The 17,219-nt window shown below is 45.7% G+C and overlaps 1 protein-coding gene across 1 annotated transcript in view; it reads left to right on the top strand.

The window, feature by feature from the left end:
- The window catches only part of HMCN1 (hemicentin 1), a 302,818-nt gene that overhangs the window by 44,453 nt on the left and 241,146 nt on the right, over positions 1-17,219 (top strand). Inside the window, exons 3-11 of the mRNA XM_075616900.1 lie at positions 1,099-1,257; positions 3,359-3,481; positions 3,963-4,134; positions 7,913-8,019; positions 9,257-9,377; positions 12,066-12,329; positions 13,842-13,986; positions 14,727-14,848; positions 16,701-16,976. Of these exons, the coding sequence (XP_075473015.1) occupies positions 1,099-1,257; positions 3,359-3,481; positions 3,963-4,134; positions 7,913-8,019; positions 9,257-9,377; positions 12,066-12,329; positions 13,842-13,986; positions 14,727-14,848; positions 16,701-16,976 (1,489 nt within the window). The remainder of the gene's footprint in view (positions 1-1,098; positions 1,258-3,358; positions 3,482-3,962; positions 4,135-7,912; positions 8,020-9,256; positions 9,378-12,065; positions 12,330-13,841; positions 13,987-14,726; positions 14,849-16,700; positions 16,977-17,219) is intronic.

Here is a 17,219-nt window from a genome sequence, read left to right as displayed (position 1 = left end):
CAGCCAAACCTCCCGGTGTAACAGCCAAACCGCCCGGTGTAACAGCCAAACCGCCCGGTGTAACCGCCAAACCGCCCGGTGTAACAGCCAAGACTCCCGGAGTGTACGTGCTTTAGAATCGGAATGACCTGAGGTGCGGCTAACTCCATCCCCAGTCTGATTTACAGTATGGGTTTTTCTCTCTCAGCCAAACCTATATTTCAGGCTCTGGATATACTGTAACTCGCAATACCAAGTAGCTTCTGGGTTGTTCCTCACATAAATGGCAACTCCTCCTCTCTTCCCTCCTATCTTGTCCTTGTCTTATGGGCTGAAGCAGTAGCATTCTGGTAAGCGCACTGCATTTGCAGCTGGTGTACCCAGTTTAAATCCTTGTGTTAGCTTCTTGTGACCTTGCGCGAGTCACTTTATCTCCCTGGGCTGTAGGCATCACAATAAAAGCCTGACAGGGAATCAGCGTGTCGGCAAAGTTCAGAGATTAATATTCAAGCACAATACAAAACTGTGATGGTTTCATGGTGTAAAAAACCCCACTTTCTCTGTATAATAAAAACAAAAAAAAGACAGGCTTAGGCAACATACAAAGTGACACAACATATAGTACCATACTTCAGTGCGTATCTGCTCATGAGTAAGGGTCATTTAGTTAAACCCTTATGCCAAAGCGTTATAAGCCTGCAGCCACGTCACGGCATGTCCAGTTTGCAGGTCCTAACACTACCTGGTATAATTCTCATGTACCTCTCTTTTTTGCTGGAGGGAGAAAAACCATACTTGGGTTGTCATACTCAGGAACATGATAAAAACTGCTAATTGGAAATACTTTCTATGTATGTACAGTATGTATATCTTTATTTATATAGTACCCACAGTGCGGTACAAAAGAGACACTACCATTAATTATAATGCAACAAGTATAACAAACAAACAAACAAAACCGACAATAGGAAAGGAAATTCCTGCCCTGGAGAGCTTACAATCGAAGTAATAAACCCAGTCATTTTAAATCAATACTTCTGTATCTTTTAGCATCTTCCTATGTCTATGAAAAACAAACAATATCTGTTAAGTTGGCCTCTTGTGTTTTTACTTTCGCAGGGCGGGGGAGATTGCCCTGAGATGAGCATTGGAGCTATTAAAATTGCTTTGGAAATCTCGCTCCCGGAATCTTTTATTTATGTATTTACTGACGCGAGATCCAAGGATTACCATCTTACCAATGACGTGCTACAACTGATTCAGCAGAAGCAGTCACAGGTAAGGAAGTATGGAGGCAGTATGAAAGCAATTCTGGAGCAAAATTGACACAAAGTGTCTCTGCACTCGAGATGGGCAAATGTAACAAAATTCTCTATTTTAGTGCTATATATATATCCCCTCAAACACACCTTTAGGGAACACGTGGAGTGACCCCTGTGCACAAAATATGTGTGCCCCTGGGATACTTGGGAAATATGCTAATAGCATAATGACAATACAATTATCATATATTCTACAGTATGTATCTCGTGCGTGCCCGTTTTTCGTGCATGTTGTGTAAAGTGCGCATAGTAGCCACCGGCAGAATTGCATACTTTCACACACATTTTTAAAGGTTTTTTTTTAAGTTGGGTGAATCATCACAGTTTTTTAAAATAACTCCCGGAGTATTGACACGTGAGAATGAACGCCGTCACCGCTGCGAATTCGAATGTGGGTGATTAATTTGCTCATCTCTATTCTGCACCAATGTATCAAGGTCCTTGCTCCAATTATAATGTGCGTCAGATTGTCCTTTCGGAATCAAGGAGGCGTTACAGGACACTCGGACTATAAGATGTGGGAAAGTCTTTCCTCCGCCCGAAGCGTAGCCCCCATGTACCCAAAAAGCCCCGTTTTACATTCAGCAGTATGTAAGCATGCGTGGGCCTGTGTGTATTACTGGACACCGACACAGCATACTCCAGCAAAACATGTGAAACCTTATGGTTTAAAAAATACAGTTCTGTAGTATTAGATAATATTGGCTGTTTATTCATTTTTTGTTTTTATTCAACTCTTAATGCTATTTTTAATGAGTTTTAAAGCATCCTTTGATTTCTATAGCAAGCTTGAGCACACTTACCCAGCAGTGCAAGATATTTGCAACACTTTCCTGTTTGTGATGATTTGTTGCCAATGTTCCCAGCAGTTTGAGCTGTAAACTGTAACAATAGATCATGTTACCTTCGTAATATCAGGATACATTGTAGCTGCTGAGTTACACTCACTGAAGGATTGATTGAAACAGAAAGGCGGCCATTATGTTAGGCACACAATCAGGAGTTTGACAGATTTATAACAGGAGCACCAAAAAATTGCCAGCTTAGGGAAGAATGTAGAATGAAACATTGTCACATACTTTACATATTAAAAAGGGAGGGGGGTGGGAAGGTGGGGTGTACATTAGTATTGTTGCTTTAAAAGAGACTGCAGGCTTATATCTTCCCCTTTCTCAAATACACTATAAGCAGAAAAATAGATTGGATAGGACTTCCAAACAATACAATGATTTATTTATTTCATCTGGGTAAGTGAAATGTATCACAAAACGTAGGGGAGCCACAGGACGTATCCTCTAACCAAACGCATGATGCTACGAAACGCGTGAGGGGATAGCACTTTAACGCCCAGAGGTCCCTTATTGACTTAAGGAGGAGTTAGCCGAAGTGACAGAGCGAGGGTCTCCCATATCTCTGTGTCCTGGCTTCAAAATACTCACCGCTTCTCACAGGGCAGAAACCTTAGTGTTGTCCGGGAGGTCCCAACTCCAGTCCTCAAGGACCCCTAACAGGTCAGGGTTTAAGAATATTCCTGCTTCAGCACAGCACTGATTGAGCCATCTGTGCTGAAGCAGGGATATCTTAAAAAACTGACCCGTTGGTGGCCTTTGAGGACTGGAGTTAAGCACCCATGGTATAGTTCATTAGCTAAACTCTTTGACAAAGGGCAGGCCAGACCGAAACGCGTCAGAGGTTCCTCTCACAAGGCTTTGTGAGTGTTTGGTGATGTGACCCAATTAAAAGAAATCTTTTTAGCAACTCTTTTGACCCAGCCATCGTCTTTTTTTAAATTCTTTAATTCAACAAGCTGTGCCCTGTTTGCGCCTCCCTCTCGGGATACTCTCTATTTGCTAAAGTCTCCCGGCTGCAAGACAGGAAATACAATTGAAAGCAAATGGGATTTTCCTTGGATTAATTTCGATGCCGTTCTTTCACCCCCGTTTTGCAGCAGGAAGACATTGGAAAAACACCATCTATATGGGATTTTACTCATCTTGAATAAATCGAATGACCAGTTTTTATACCATTTAAAAGGCTTTTTATTGATATTGTGTCAGGTTGTTTTTGTACTCACTGGAGACTGCGATGACCGAAGTCACGTTGGGTATAAAGCCTATGAAGAGATCGCCTCCACCAGCTCGGGACAGGTGTTCCACCTGGATAAAAAACAGGTGAACGAGGTAAGCCCAGTTTATTTACTCCTATGCACTAAGAAGCTAAATATACAGGTCGAAAATAATATGGAGAAATTAACAATATGTTGTAGATGGGAATTGCTTTGGGAGTAAAGCATTATATATCATAAAGTTATTAATGGTGTTCAGTTGCAAATGAAAGATTTTGTTTTGTTAAGATATACTGCATAACAGGGGAGGCCAACTCCAGTCCTCAAGGGCCCCCAACGGGTCACATGTTCAGGATATCCCTGCTTCAGCACATGTGGCTCAATCAGTGGCTCAGTCATTGACTGAGCCACCTGTGCTGAAGCAGGGATATCCTTAAAATCTGGCCTGTTGGTGGCCCTTGGGGTCTGGCATTGTCCACCCCTGTTGTAGAATAAAGATATAAAATACCCTGCATTCATTTCTGGTAAAAAAAAAAATGTATTCATATAAACTACTTGGTAGCTTCTAAGTTATCCTGTTAATATACTTTGTTTAGGTTTTAAAGTGGGTGGAAGAGGCTGTCCAGTCTTCCAAAGTGCACCTGATTTCCACTGACCATTTAGGGGAAGCGGTGAATATCTGGGAAATTCCATTTGATCCGAGTCTTAAAGAGGTCACGGTGTCACTAAGTGGTCCGGCTCCCGACATCCAACTCTACGACCCATTGGGTAAGAGTGCAGCCAAAAGAATAAATCGCCGAGCACCGTGTTCCCTGCATGCCAGTTCCCTCTACATATTGTAAATGCTTTCGCCATTCTCACTGACGCTCAGTTTACCGTCGGTAACTCAAATAGACGCTTTTGGGTTTTTGCTCCAGGTTTATTTGAAAATTGCAGTAATGTTTGTTTAACCACTGCGAATGGTATGAATATTACTGTGAATATTACTCGCAGGGTTTTTGACGGCAAGTTGGTTCGTCTGTCAGAAAAGGGTCAAGACCAAAGTTTTAACATCGTATCAGATATCTGCAGAATACAAGCACAGACTTTAAAAGAGGACAGCTAAAGATAAAAGGAGCAAAAGGAATGCACAACGCTGAAAGAAATCGGTGAAAACATTTGTTATTGTCTCTCGCTGATCTCATTGGCAGGAACCCCACGTTCTAGAGAAATGTAACTATCAATGTGATGTTACTCTTTCTCCGCCACCAAGTCAGGCTCATTCCTGCTGGCCAATAGGAAGTCGTGACATCATTGGGGCATGGCGTTGCAGCATCCTATTGGATGACACAGGCGGCCATCTTAATACCTGTAGAAATACTTCATATATGATATGCTCTCTGTATTAACATATAGTTAATAAACATATATATTGATACTGCTTGTGTAGATGCAAAAACAATTGTTGGTAACGTTACCACACAATCCTAACTTAAAATAAATAGGCATAACAAATCTATCCAATAATTAAGGGTTATAAACATGAAACTACAAAAATCCCAAATATAAAATCAAAATGTTCTCACTCAAGAATATAAACAATGACCCTGGAGAAGCACAAATGTCCATATATCCATCACACACAATGCAGGTTCTGCTTCTGATTGTATTATAGTCTGTGTGCAAGTAGCATTCAGCAGCCGCCAGGCAGGTATGTTCATATAAAAATATCGGAAATAATGATACTGTATAAATACTAATCCTTCATGGTCTCTTCGAAAAGCGTTCATTCTAATGTGGAGGACTCCAGTTAAATGCGGCTGGTTCTGGATACTCAACTTCCGATGTACACCTCTACCTCACCCTATGGGCTTAATTCTTCTTAATATTCACAATGTCCACCACCTTTCCAAACATACGGATGCACAAATCCATTGGAAATGTTAAAATGCAGACATTCATAACTCTAGCTGTATCTCTGAGGGTAACCGTTTTCTATTCCACACACAAACACTTGTGGCCTGTCTAATTTACCAGTATTATTAGTCCGGCCTCTACATTCCATATACTTACCACGTCTCTGCGTCATTCACTTCAACTCCCAATTGGCTGGCGGCTCATAAAGGGACATTGCATCAATTCCATTCAGAGAGTCTAATGCAGGACTGCGCAAACTTTTGAAGCTGCACCCCCTGCTTGCTCCCTTCAATCCTCGCGCCCCCCTTACCTCTTAGGTCGGCGTGATCCCTCGGCGTCATTTCACGCCGTGTTGCCATGGCGACGGACGTCAAATGACGCCGCGGGGTCACGTGACGTCCTACCAGCCATCTGAACCTCGGTAAGTTCAGTTGCAGAGACCTCACATGATCCCCCGGCATTTAATTTCAATGCTTTCGGGAAGAGCGCAGGGCCTCTGCAACCGCCCGCGACTCCCAGAAAAATCCCCCCAGTTTGTGCACCCCTGGTCTAACGGGTCAGTGGACCTCTAGAACTACTTGAAGAATGAGTGTTATCCTCCTTATCCTGCAATAAATATAAATAGACTTCAATTTTCTACGGTCCTGGGATGGACGCATATTTCACCTGCCAACCACAGGGGCTTCTTCTGGGCAAATTCCACATCCGAGACTCTTACCCTTTCATGGTATACTCCAACACCGGAAAAAGCACAGTAAATGATAATAAACTCCATATAAAACTATACATCTTAAAGCAGCTGTCCAAGCCTCTGTTTTATTTATTTTTTTTAATAAAAAAAATAATTCCCTTTAATATGTGCATCAATACAATCCATACAATGATAAGTAATTAGCTAAGTTACTGATCGATCAGTTCCCCTGTGATCGATCAGCGAAGATTCGGCTTGGGGGTTCACTAAATGGCTGTCAGCGCAGCAGAAGAGGACCAAAGATGCAAAGTTCTGGGGGGAAGATCATGTGACCAGGCAGTCACTAGATACAATTGGTGCACTGATAGAGACGGCAGGGCTCAAAAAGGGGTGTGCCAGAGCCTGTTTCAGAAGAGGAAGGGGGTGTGACTTTGTAAATGGTTCCTATAGAAACAAAGCACAAAGCAGCTGGGGAGAGCTGGGGCCCGGCAGCTGGAGAGAGCTGGGGGCCCGGCAGCTAGGGAGAGCTGGGGCCCGGCAGCTGGGGAGAGCTGGGGCCCGGCAGCTGGAGAGAGCTGGGGGCCCGGCAGCTAGGGAGAGCTGGGGCCCGGCAGCTGGGGAGAGCTGGGGCCCGGCAGCTGGGGAGAGCTGGGGCCCGGCAGCTGGGGAGAGCTGGGGCCCGGCAGCTGGGGAGAGCTGGGGCCCGGCAGCTGGGGAGAGCTGGGGCCCGGTAGCTGGAGAGAGCTGGGGCCCGGGAGCTGGGGAGAGCTGGGGTCCGGCAGCTGGGGAGAGCTGGGGCCCGGGAGCTGGGGAGAGCTGGGGCCCGGCAGCTGGGGAGAGCTGGGGCCCGGCAGCTGGAGAGAGCTGGGGCCCGGCAGCTGGGGAGAGCTGGGGGCCCGGCAGCTGGGGAGAGAGCGGGGGCCCGGCAGCTGGGGAGAGCTGGGGCCCGGCAGCTGGGGAGAGAGCTGGGGGCCCGGCAGCTGGGGAGAGCTGGGGCCCGGCAGCTGGGGAGAGCTGGGGCCCGGCAGCTGGGGAGAGAGCTGGGGGCCCGGCAGCTGGGGAGAGCTGGGGCCCGGCAGCTGGGGAGAGCTGGGGCCCGGCAGCTGGGGAGAGCTGGGGGCCCGGCAGCTGGGGAGAGAGCGGGGGCCCGGCAGCTGGGGAGAGCTGGGGCCCGGCAGCTGGGGAGAGCTGGGGGCCCGGCAGCTGGGGAGAGCTGGGGGCCCGGCAGCTGGGGAGAGCTGGGGTCCGGCAGCAACTAGAGGACGGGCAGCATACCTGGGCAGTGAGTGTAAGTTAGGCTGCGGCAATGCTGGCGCTGACCGCGCTCACGCTTGAGAGTGGTGACGTCACCAGCTATATCGCAAGCGTGCGCGAGGGGGGGCGTTGCAGGCTAGCTGGGCGCGCTCGAAAGTCAGTTCTTCTTGTTTATCTAAGCGCCGAGCGTGGGTGAGCGTGTGTGTCCGCGCGCGTGTACCGCGTGGGCGGGGACGGGAAAAATTAAATTGCAGAGACTAACCTCGCCAAGAACCGCGCGGTCAGCGGCAGCGTGGCCGCAGTCTTAGACAGATGTATGCATCTGATAACATTACCTTTATTCCCTCTTTTCTGGGGAAAGTGTATATCCACAATATTCAAAATGACACAAATCACACAGTGCTGCATATAAAGTTTATCTGATACATTCAAGTCTGCAGGATATTGTTTATTTTGGTATATAATGTTTGTCTTTATAATGCATGTTTTGCCTCTGGTATAAAGGTATATTGCACATTTTTGGGTGCAAGTTTAAGGTGCTTATCAGATACCCCAAAATAGAGCCGTGAAGCTTATTCTGACCTTAATTTCAATAACTGAATATTTCTGTTGCACATACAGTACAACTTTAAGACACATACTTTGTGTAAACTGCTTTTATTTACCAATAGGTAACTATCATCTTGATCATGTGTGTCATTCTAGGAAAGCAGATTACAAAAGAAACAGGTCTCAATGAATTGCTGAACATATTTAATTCTGCCAAGGTGATAAATATCAAAGAGCCAGTGCCTGGGATGTGGAAAATAAAGGTACAGTTATTATCACTTTTACAAATGTCAGACAAAGGGCACATTTAAATGTATATTTGTTCTCCAAGTCAGATTTTCCATGTTACAATCAAAAGCACATTTGGGGTCCGGATGAAAAGTTTGAGAAGTAGAAAATCATTTACAATATCTTGTGTGTTCAGATATGGAAGTGGCTCAGATATGTCAAATCAGGCACCAAAATCTGTGAGATTGTATTTGTTTTTGTATATTTCCTAATTATTATACTACTGTACATAGCAGAGTCCTGAAGTGTTTCCATTCTTAAACACATATCACTTATAGATACTGATCCACATACTGATCCACAAATATCCACATATATGTACTTTGTGTCAGTGTATAGTGCTGTCAGGTTATACTCCGAGGCTACACTATACACAGACACCAAGTATAACATGACTGTATTTTTGCTAACCCAGGACACCTCTATGGTATACCACGCTTGCGCAGCGCTACATCCTTCTGGCGGCGTCATCGGTGCCCCACCACCATCCCGAAATGCCCTTTTCCCAGGCAAGATCCTGGCTACACCCCTGCCAGGAAAACCATTCCTATTTTTAGAATCATTTTATTTTACTACACACCTGGGCAGTGAGTAGAAGTTAGACAGATGTATGCATCAATGGCTGATAACATTAGTCTTATTCCCTCTTTTCTGGGAAAAGTGTATATCCACAATATTCATGTCCTTAGAGTCTGCGCTAATGCTCCCCAAGCCCTGTATATACCTGTAATAAGAAGACAAAATGCAACAGAACCAAATCCTGCCAGAGCGCTCCACTAACGGGTAAGGTCATTAGTACTCAAACCAGGGCCTGCAAAACCTCCCAAACTAGGTACTGCACAGGCCTGGCCGCTTTAGTGATTCATCATCAGCTGTGAGAATGGGCCCCAGGAACCCAAAGCACAATGAGCCGATAACAGCCACCACCGGGCAATATGGTACCATGGAGCCCTGTTTCTCAAGGTTAACACACACTTATTCCCCTACAGCCACCGCGAGAGAGTACAAGCATCAAAGTAACAGTAACATCATCATACAAAAAGAGGGACTGGCGGGCGGGTAGGGGAGAAGGAGGTGAGGGTAGGGGGAGATTGCCCCATGCGGTTATGCCGCCCTGTCGCCTGGGGCTCCAGGCTACTTTTATAGAAGCATTTTCTTGTAGCACTAGGAATGTAGGAGTAAACGCTGGGCCACTTTGTGTTTGCTTTTCAGACTTCGAGCAGTGGACGGCATTCAGTAAGAGTCACGGGTGTCAGCACAATTGATTTTCGGGAAGGCTTTTCCAACAGACCTCACTTAGATTTCAGTAAAACCTCCAGCAGACCTATACAAGGTGGGTTTATGTTCCTTTGTGTAATGTTACTTATAGTGTTAATATTCAGGCATGGAATTAGGACTATTGATATGTTATTGTTCTTTGAAGATACACTATTATTTGTAATGGGACATTATGTTAGGCAACAACAGAGCTTTGTGAACCTGGGCTCTTATTTTACTTAACAATGCCCTTTCCTCAGCCCTCTGGTCTTATGCAACTGTATTCACTTCTGAAACTCAGTGAAGCAGCTCACTCAGGATCAGGTACAGTGACAGGGACAGGGTCAGGTACAGTGACAGGGACAGGGTCAGGCACAGGATCAGCTGCAGGATCAGGCACAGGCTCTGATACAGGCACAGGATCAGCTGCAGGATCAGGCACAGGCTCGGATACAGGCACAGGATCAGCTGCAGGATCAGGCACAGGCTCGGATACAGGCACAGGATCAGCTGCAGGATCAGGCACAGGCTCGGATACAGGCACAGGATCAGGTGCAGATACAGGCTGGGGTACAGGCACAGGATCAGCTGCAGGATCAGGCACAGGCTCTGATACAGGCACAGGATCAGGTGCAGGTACAGGCTGGGGTACAGGCACAGGATCAGCTGCAGGATCAGGCACAGGCTCGGATACAGGCACAGGATCAGGTGCAGGTACAGGCTGGGGTACAGGCACAGGATCAGGTGCAGGATCGGATACAGGCACAGGATCAGCTGCAGGATCAGGCACAGGCTCGGATACAGGCACATGATCAGCTGCAGGATCAGGCACAGGCTTGGATACAGGCACAGGATCAGCTGCAGAATCAGGCACAGGCTCGGATACAGGCACATGATCAGCTGCAGGATCAGGCACAGGCTCGGATACAGGCACAGGATCAGCTGCAGGATCAGGCACAGGCTCGGATACAGGCACAGGATCAGCTGCAGGATCAGGCACAGGCTCGGATACAGGCACAGGATCAGGTGCAGATACAGGCTGGGGTACAGGCACAGGATCAGCTGCAGGATCAGGCACAGGCTCTGATACAGGCACAGGATCAGGTGCAGGTACAGGCTGGGGTACAGGCACAGGATCAGCTGCAGGATCAGGCACAGGCTCGGATACAGGCACAGGATCAGGTGCAGGTACAGGCTGGGGTACAGGCACAGGATCAGGTGCAGGATCGGATACAGGCACAGGATCAGCTGCAGGATCAGGCACAGGCTCGGATACAGGCACATGATCAGCTGCAGGATCAGGCACAGGCTCGGATACAGGCACAGGATCAGCTGCAGAATCAGGCACAGGCTCTGATACAGGCACAGGATCAGCTGCAGGATCAGGCACAGGCTCGGATACAGGCACAGGATCAGCTGCAGGATCAGGCACAGGCTCGGATACAGGCACAGGATCAGCTGCAGGATCAGGCACAGGCTCGGATACAGGCACAGGATCAGCTGCAGGATCAGGCACAGGCTCGGATACAGGCACAGGATCAGCTGCAGAATCAGGCACAGGCTCGGATACAGGCACAGGATCAGCTGCAGGATCAGGCACAGGCTCTGATACAGGCACAGGATCAGGTGCAGGATCAGGTACAGGCTCGGATACAGGCACAGGATCAGGTGCAGGTACAGGCTGGGGTACAGGCACAGGATCAGCTGCAGAATCAGGCACAGGCTCTGATACAGGCACAGGATCAGCTGCAGGATCAGGCACAGGCTCGGATACAGGCACAGGATCAGCTGCAGGATCAGGCACAGGCTCGGATACAGGCACAGGATCAGGTGCAGGTACAGGCTGGGGTACAGGCACAGGATCAGGTGCAGGATCAGGCACAGGCTTGGATACAGGTACAGGCTCAGGTACGGCACAGGCGGGTACAGACACAAGCTCGGGTACAGACACAAGCTTGGGTACTTGCACAGGATCAGGTACAGGCACAGGTTCAGGCTTGGGTACCGGCTCTGGATCAGGTACAGGCACATGTACAGGTACAGTCTAGGGTACTGGCTCTGGATCAGGTACAGGCTCAGGCATAGGGTCCGGATCAGGCACATGTACAGGATCAGGCACGTGTACATGTACAGGCACAGGTTCAGGCACAGGCTCCGGATCAGACACAGGTACAAGTGCAGGTTCAGGCATAGACTCAGGATCAGGCACTGCGGTATTAGGTTACATTGGGCCACATTGGGCGTCACACATTAACCTCTATGAGTACAGATGATTTATAGCTACCTATAAGAGAGTAGTGTTGATTGACAAACTCTCCCTGATTCATTTGTAACTCATTTCCAAATAAACAAAAGGAGCTAAAAATCACCAAATTACATAGGAATGCTCCATTAGGGGGCAGATTCACTAATGTCCGTTATGGGTTAATGCACCCACAAATAAACAGGGCGCCGTGTAATCATCCCACTCACTAGGAAGTTGTACTTCCTGTTACCACTTTAGAACCTACAGGGTGCTAATTTGCATGTTCGTACCCAGAATCCTTGTCTGCAACGTAACCACTACATGACATGTGACAATGATGTAAATGAAGCATCTCTTGAGACATGTGGCAGACATTCAGATACATCCCTTGGTTCTCCACCTTTTGCTGTATTCTGTACAGTGGAGGGATCTTGTTGCTTTTTCTCTCTCACCATAACCTGGCAGTCGGTTTTACAATGGGTATTTCTGCAGGCTAACATGTTATTTTTGTCCTAACAGGGATACCCACATATGTACTGTTGAACACAACGGGGATCGTTCCTCCAGCAAGGGTTGACCATCTTGAGCTGTTGACCATTTCCGGAAGTCTGCTGGAGACCATTCCAATAAAGTATTACCCTGATCGTATACCCTATGAGATATGGAATGTAACCGGGTTCATTTCCCCAAATGAAGCTTTTATCCTTAAAATAACAGGTTACGATAAAGATGATTACCTTTTCCAACGAATATCCAGTGTTTCATTCTCTAATATTATTCCAGGTATTATTCTGTTGTCTTCTACCAACCTTTGTCATTAAGCAAATGCTATAACATGTAATATTTGAAGTTTAGCAGAGCTTACAATCTAATTTTGTTGACTGAGGCACATTGAGATACGGTGACTTGCCCAAGGTCACAAGGAGCCGACACCGGGAACTGAACCAGGATCCACTGCTCATGGCAGTGTCTTTACTCACTGTGCTGCGCCTTCAGCCTTTACTCACTGACCCTCTTCTTCAGCCTTTACTCACTGACCCTCTTCTTCAGCCTTTACTCACTGAGCCTCTCCCTCAGCCTCTACTCACTGAGCCACTCCTTCAGCTTTTACTCACTGAGCCTCTCCTTCAGCTTTTACTCACTGAGCCTCTCCTTCAGCTTTTACTCACTGAGCCTCTCCTTCAGCCTTTACTCACTGAGACTCTCCTTCAGCTTTTACTCACTGAGCCTCTCCTTCAGCCTTTACTCACTGAGCCTCCTTCAGCTTTTACTCACTGAGCCTCTCCTTCAGCTTTTACTCACTGAGCCTCTCCTTCAGCCTTTACTCACTGAGCCTCTCCTTCAGCCTTTACTCACTGAGACTCTCCTTCAGCTTTTACTCACTGAGCCTCTCCTTCAGCCTTTACTCACTGAGCCTCCTTCAGCTTTTACTCACTGAGCCTCTCTTTCAGCTTTTACTCACTGAGCCTCTCCTTCAGCTTTTACTCACTGAGACTCTCCTTCAGCTTTTACTCACTGAGCCTCTCCTTCAGCTTTTACTCACTGAGCCTCTCCTTCAGCTTTTACTCACTGAGCCTCTCCTTCAGCCTTTACTCACTGAGCCTCCTTCAGCCTTTACTCACTGAGACTCTCCCTCATCCTTTACTCACTGAGACTCTCCCTCAGCCTTTACTCACTGAGACTCTCCCTCAGCCCTTACTCACTGAGCCACTCCTTCAGCTTTTACTCACTGAGACTCTCCCTCAGCCCTTACTCACTGAGCCTTTCTTTCATCCCTAATAAATAACACAGAGCCATTTTCTTTACAATAAAATGAGTGCCACTCTGGGTGGGTATGGCACATCACACTTTGACCATTGGTTGTCTTTAGTCTTTCATAATAAAATAAAAGTCCACAGAAGATAGACCTATATTTATTTACTTATTGGCGCTATTTCACAAGACACCGCTGCTCCGGAATATACTACACAATCCATTTAAGTGAATAGACTTTCATTGTATCATTAAATGTTTTATTTGCATTGTACTAGGGTTTGAGTCCTATTGGTAGAAGAGCATTATATACAAGATACTTATTATTATTATTAATATTAATAAATACAATCTAAAATAATGCACACGGAGAAGCTAATTATATGCAAAAAGAATCGTCAACATGCTTCTCATTATCACAGCATTAATGTCACGTTATTGTAACACAACATTACAAATTACAGCGCCATGTTAAGTATGAGCCATCCAGACCTTTAAATATGAGAGAGAGGGAAAGGGTTAATAAATACTTTGTATTCACAGAGGCGCCAAAAGTGACAATGCCCCATTCCACCCCGGGGTATTACCTGCAGGCTGGGGGGATTCCCTGCTTTGTGCAAAGTCTGATCCCCATCACTGTGCGGTTCAGCAGGAACGGGGTCACCCTGGGCACTGAGCTAACGTTCAGGTATGTATGTGTTAAACTCATTAAAGAACACAAATATTAGTATGTATGTGTCCTAATATTCAACACATCTACCTTATATACAACGTTTTTCATCTCTAGATTCATTCATTTTGTATGAATGTTCTGGAAATCTGAAAGGTTTCATTGATTGTGGTTAAGTACATAAAAAATGTGATTATTATACATCTTTTATATAGGCCTTATGATAGGGACACGAAGGTTAAGGAGACAGCCGGTCTTACTCAGGACCATGCTTTATATCCAACAACTAGAGAGAACTTTGGGCCCCTGTTTATTATGCTCTGAAGCAGTTTTCTCCTTGTCAGGTCAATCCACACCTTGATAAAGCGCAGGGCACGCGAAACGCGTAGGTGTTTTTTATCTGTTGTAGATGTCCATGTGAGCTGAATAAATGATACATTTTTATGTGAGTTACCCATGTTTGACCCTCCATTTTTGTGCCTTGTTAGCTATGCTTCATTCTACACAGATTCTACTTGGTTCGCCTTGTCAGGGAAGTTTTTTTGCCACATTTAAACAAACAGGGATAAAATCTTCCCTGACAAAGAGATGTAGCTTCACATCACAGCATATTTAATAGAAGACAACAACATGGTCATCCTTTTACATTTGAGAACATTCCTTGATCCTGTAACAGGAGCTGAAATGTTTATTTGTGCTGTGTTGAGTACTGATACTCTGATACTCTGAGTGATACTTAAGCCTATTTTAATTTCTAGAGAATCGGCTAATGTGACCTGGGAAATAGCGAATGTCTCCTCCTCTGATGAGGGTCACTATGACTGCTTTGCCATAAGCAGCGCAGGAAGTGGACATGCTCAGACCTTTTTAGATGTAAATGGTAAGTATCACTTGTATCTTTAACTGAATACCATGTACACAGCGTAAATATCTGGATGAATATCTGTTCTTCAACAAACTTCGAATTTTCCGCCAATATGGCGTTTATTCTCGATGGCAAATATTCAGGGATTGCTTTAAAAAAAAAAACCTTGATTCGCCCAGATTCACAAAGATTCATTATTGACTGAATGAGACGTTAACTTAAGTTAATGCTTCGTTAAGTGCTAACGAGTATCTTTAAAGCTAACGAACGCAATGTTAAGTGCAGTTTTCAGCCATAACAAGCCCTCGCAGAACCATAAAAAGTGCAAGATAATATATATATATATTTCCTTTTTTGAGATTTCCCCCCCTATTTCTTAGGGCTCTTCTGTAACCAGTTATAACTGCACTGTAACTCACACTCAGCACATATAGTGCTCCTATATATTAACCCCGTGTACACTACATACATGTCACGCACCCCATGCTCTTGGCTACATTATCATTTTGTTTCCTCTGTTATCCATGCAGTGGATGAGATACAAAGCACAGTATACAGTGGGTAGTACAGGCACCTGCGGGTAGGGTTACCGTGACATGGCGGCAGCTTAAAATGTTTAGGCCAAAAGATTGAACTAAATGACCCATACTTATGAAAAGAAAAAACATAGAAATGAACTAAATAACTAGCCGTATTGGGTGCTGCATTGGGGCTTCGTTGGTTACTATTGCATACTTGAGGTCACTTTCCCAGAAACGCTCCAGGTGGCACAATCAAATATATAATCTTGTGGGACTGGATTTTGAACGTGCTAAGATTGTGTATCTCTGATAAGATATAACATTTTGCTTAAACATTTAGCATTTCTATGGAAAACAAATTATCTGGTGGACATTTAAAACCTTTATCTAATATATTCTAATATATTCTGCTGATAAGACTGTTTGTCAGGCCTCACAGCCTAATAATCTGCTAGCTTTTCTCTGTCTCTTGTTTGCAAACATAAGGCCTGGGACATAGTGCCTTTAAACAGTGCTGAGGCGCGCTGAGGCTCAGGGAAAGCGGTGCTTTCCCTGGCCTTACACAGCGCGCCATCAGGGGGCGGGCCGGGGGCGGGCTGGGGGCGGGCCAGTGACTCATTGGGCGAACCACTCACGTGACCGGCCCTGCGCTCCGGCAAGCGGGGAAATGTCAAAACTCAGTCAGACACACGCTTCCCCAAGCGTGCTGACACGTGCGCGAGCCCCTGCTAAAGCCGCTCTAATTGCGGCTGCAGGGGCTCAGTGCCGAGCAGCAGCGCGCCTCAGCACGGGTCAGCGCATAAGCGCTGACCATGTCCCAGGCCTAAGATGCTAATGTGCTTGAATCCAGCGTTCACAATGAAAAGGGAAACATATTTACTTTGACATGATACAGATAAGTAATTACTGTAATAATGATTACATCGTTATAGTTAGGCTGATTACTCTGATTACAAGTAATTTAGGTTACACTGGCCATTTTTAGGGCTCCACATTAAACTCACTTTCAAGATAGGTCTTTCTGTTGAAGAAACACTGCACTTTGGCCTCCGTAATGAAATTCTAATGCCTATTGTACAGCAATTGGTGCAGTACTGTGCATGTGAAGCGGAAACCTCTGTATAGTGTCATTTCATCCATCAAGAACTCGACAACAAATGTACACTTCTCCACGACTAATAGTACACATTGTAGCAGCTTATTTCTGGTGTTCCTTAACAATAAGTTGATTGAAAGATTAAAAAAAAAACTTGTTTAGCTTCAGAAATAAATTATACGCACTCATATAAACACTCAGTCACATTAGTTTCTAATCGCTAAAGTTTCCGTCCTTTTTCTTATTGCAGAACCCCCTCCTGTAATTCAGGTTCCCAATAATATTACTGTCACCGTTGGCCAAGGTGCGGTGTTGACCTGCGTTGTCCTGAGCACTGTGCGTTACAATTTAACATGGCGGAGAAGTAACGTGGACTTAAAACTGGCGAATCCGCCAGGGCTCAACTTTCTGAGCAATAACTCTTTGGAGATCAAAAGCGTAACTCTCCAAGATGCCGGACAATACGACTGCTATGCTTCTAATGAAGGTGGAGTTACTGCTGCCTCTGTCATCCTCATAGCACAAGGTACTAAGTATCTGTTATTATTTATTTATAAAGAGCCAACATACAGTATTGAAAGTAGGAGGTATATCAGCGCTACCGTGGGTGAGGATGTAACAACTAAATGTAAGGAAGGTGCAGGGAAAAATAGAGGGACCCCCAATCCCGCCTTATCAAACTATGCAACACAACTGGTGTTCCCAGCACTCCAAATGAAAGACTACAAGACGTGGGTGCATGCCAAAAAAGATAACTTGTATTACAAAA

The sequence above is a fragment of the Ascaphus truei genome, chromosome 10, assembly GCF_040206685.1.
Source record: "Ascaphus truei isolate aAscTru1 chromosome 10, aAscTru1.hap1, whole genome shotgun sequence".
NCBI lineage: Eukaryota > Metazoa > Chordata > Amphibia > Anura > Ascaphidae > Ascaphus > Ascaphus truei.
Note: the sequence above shows the minus strand (reverse complement) of the source record. Positions and strands in the feature narration are given on the sequence as shown.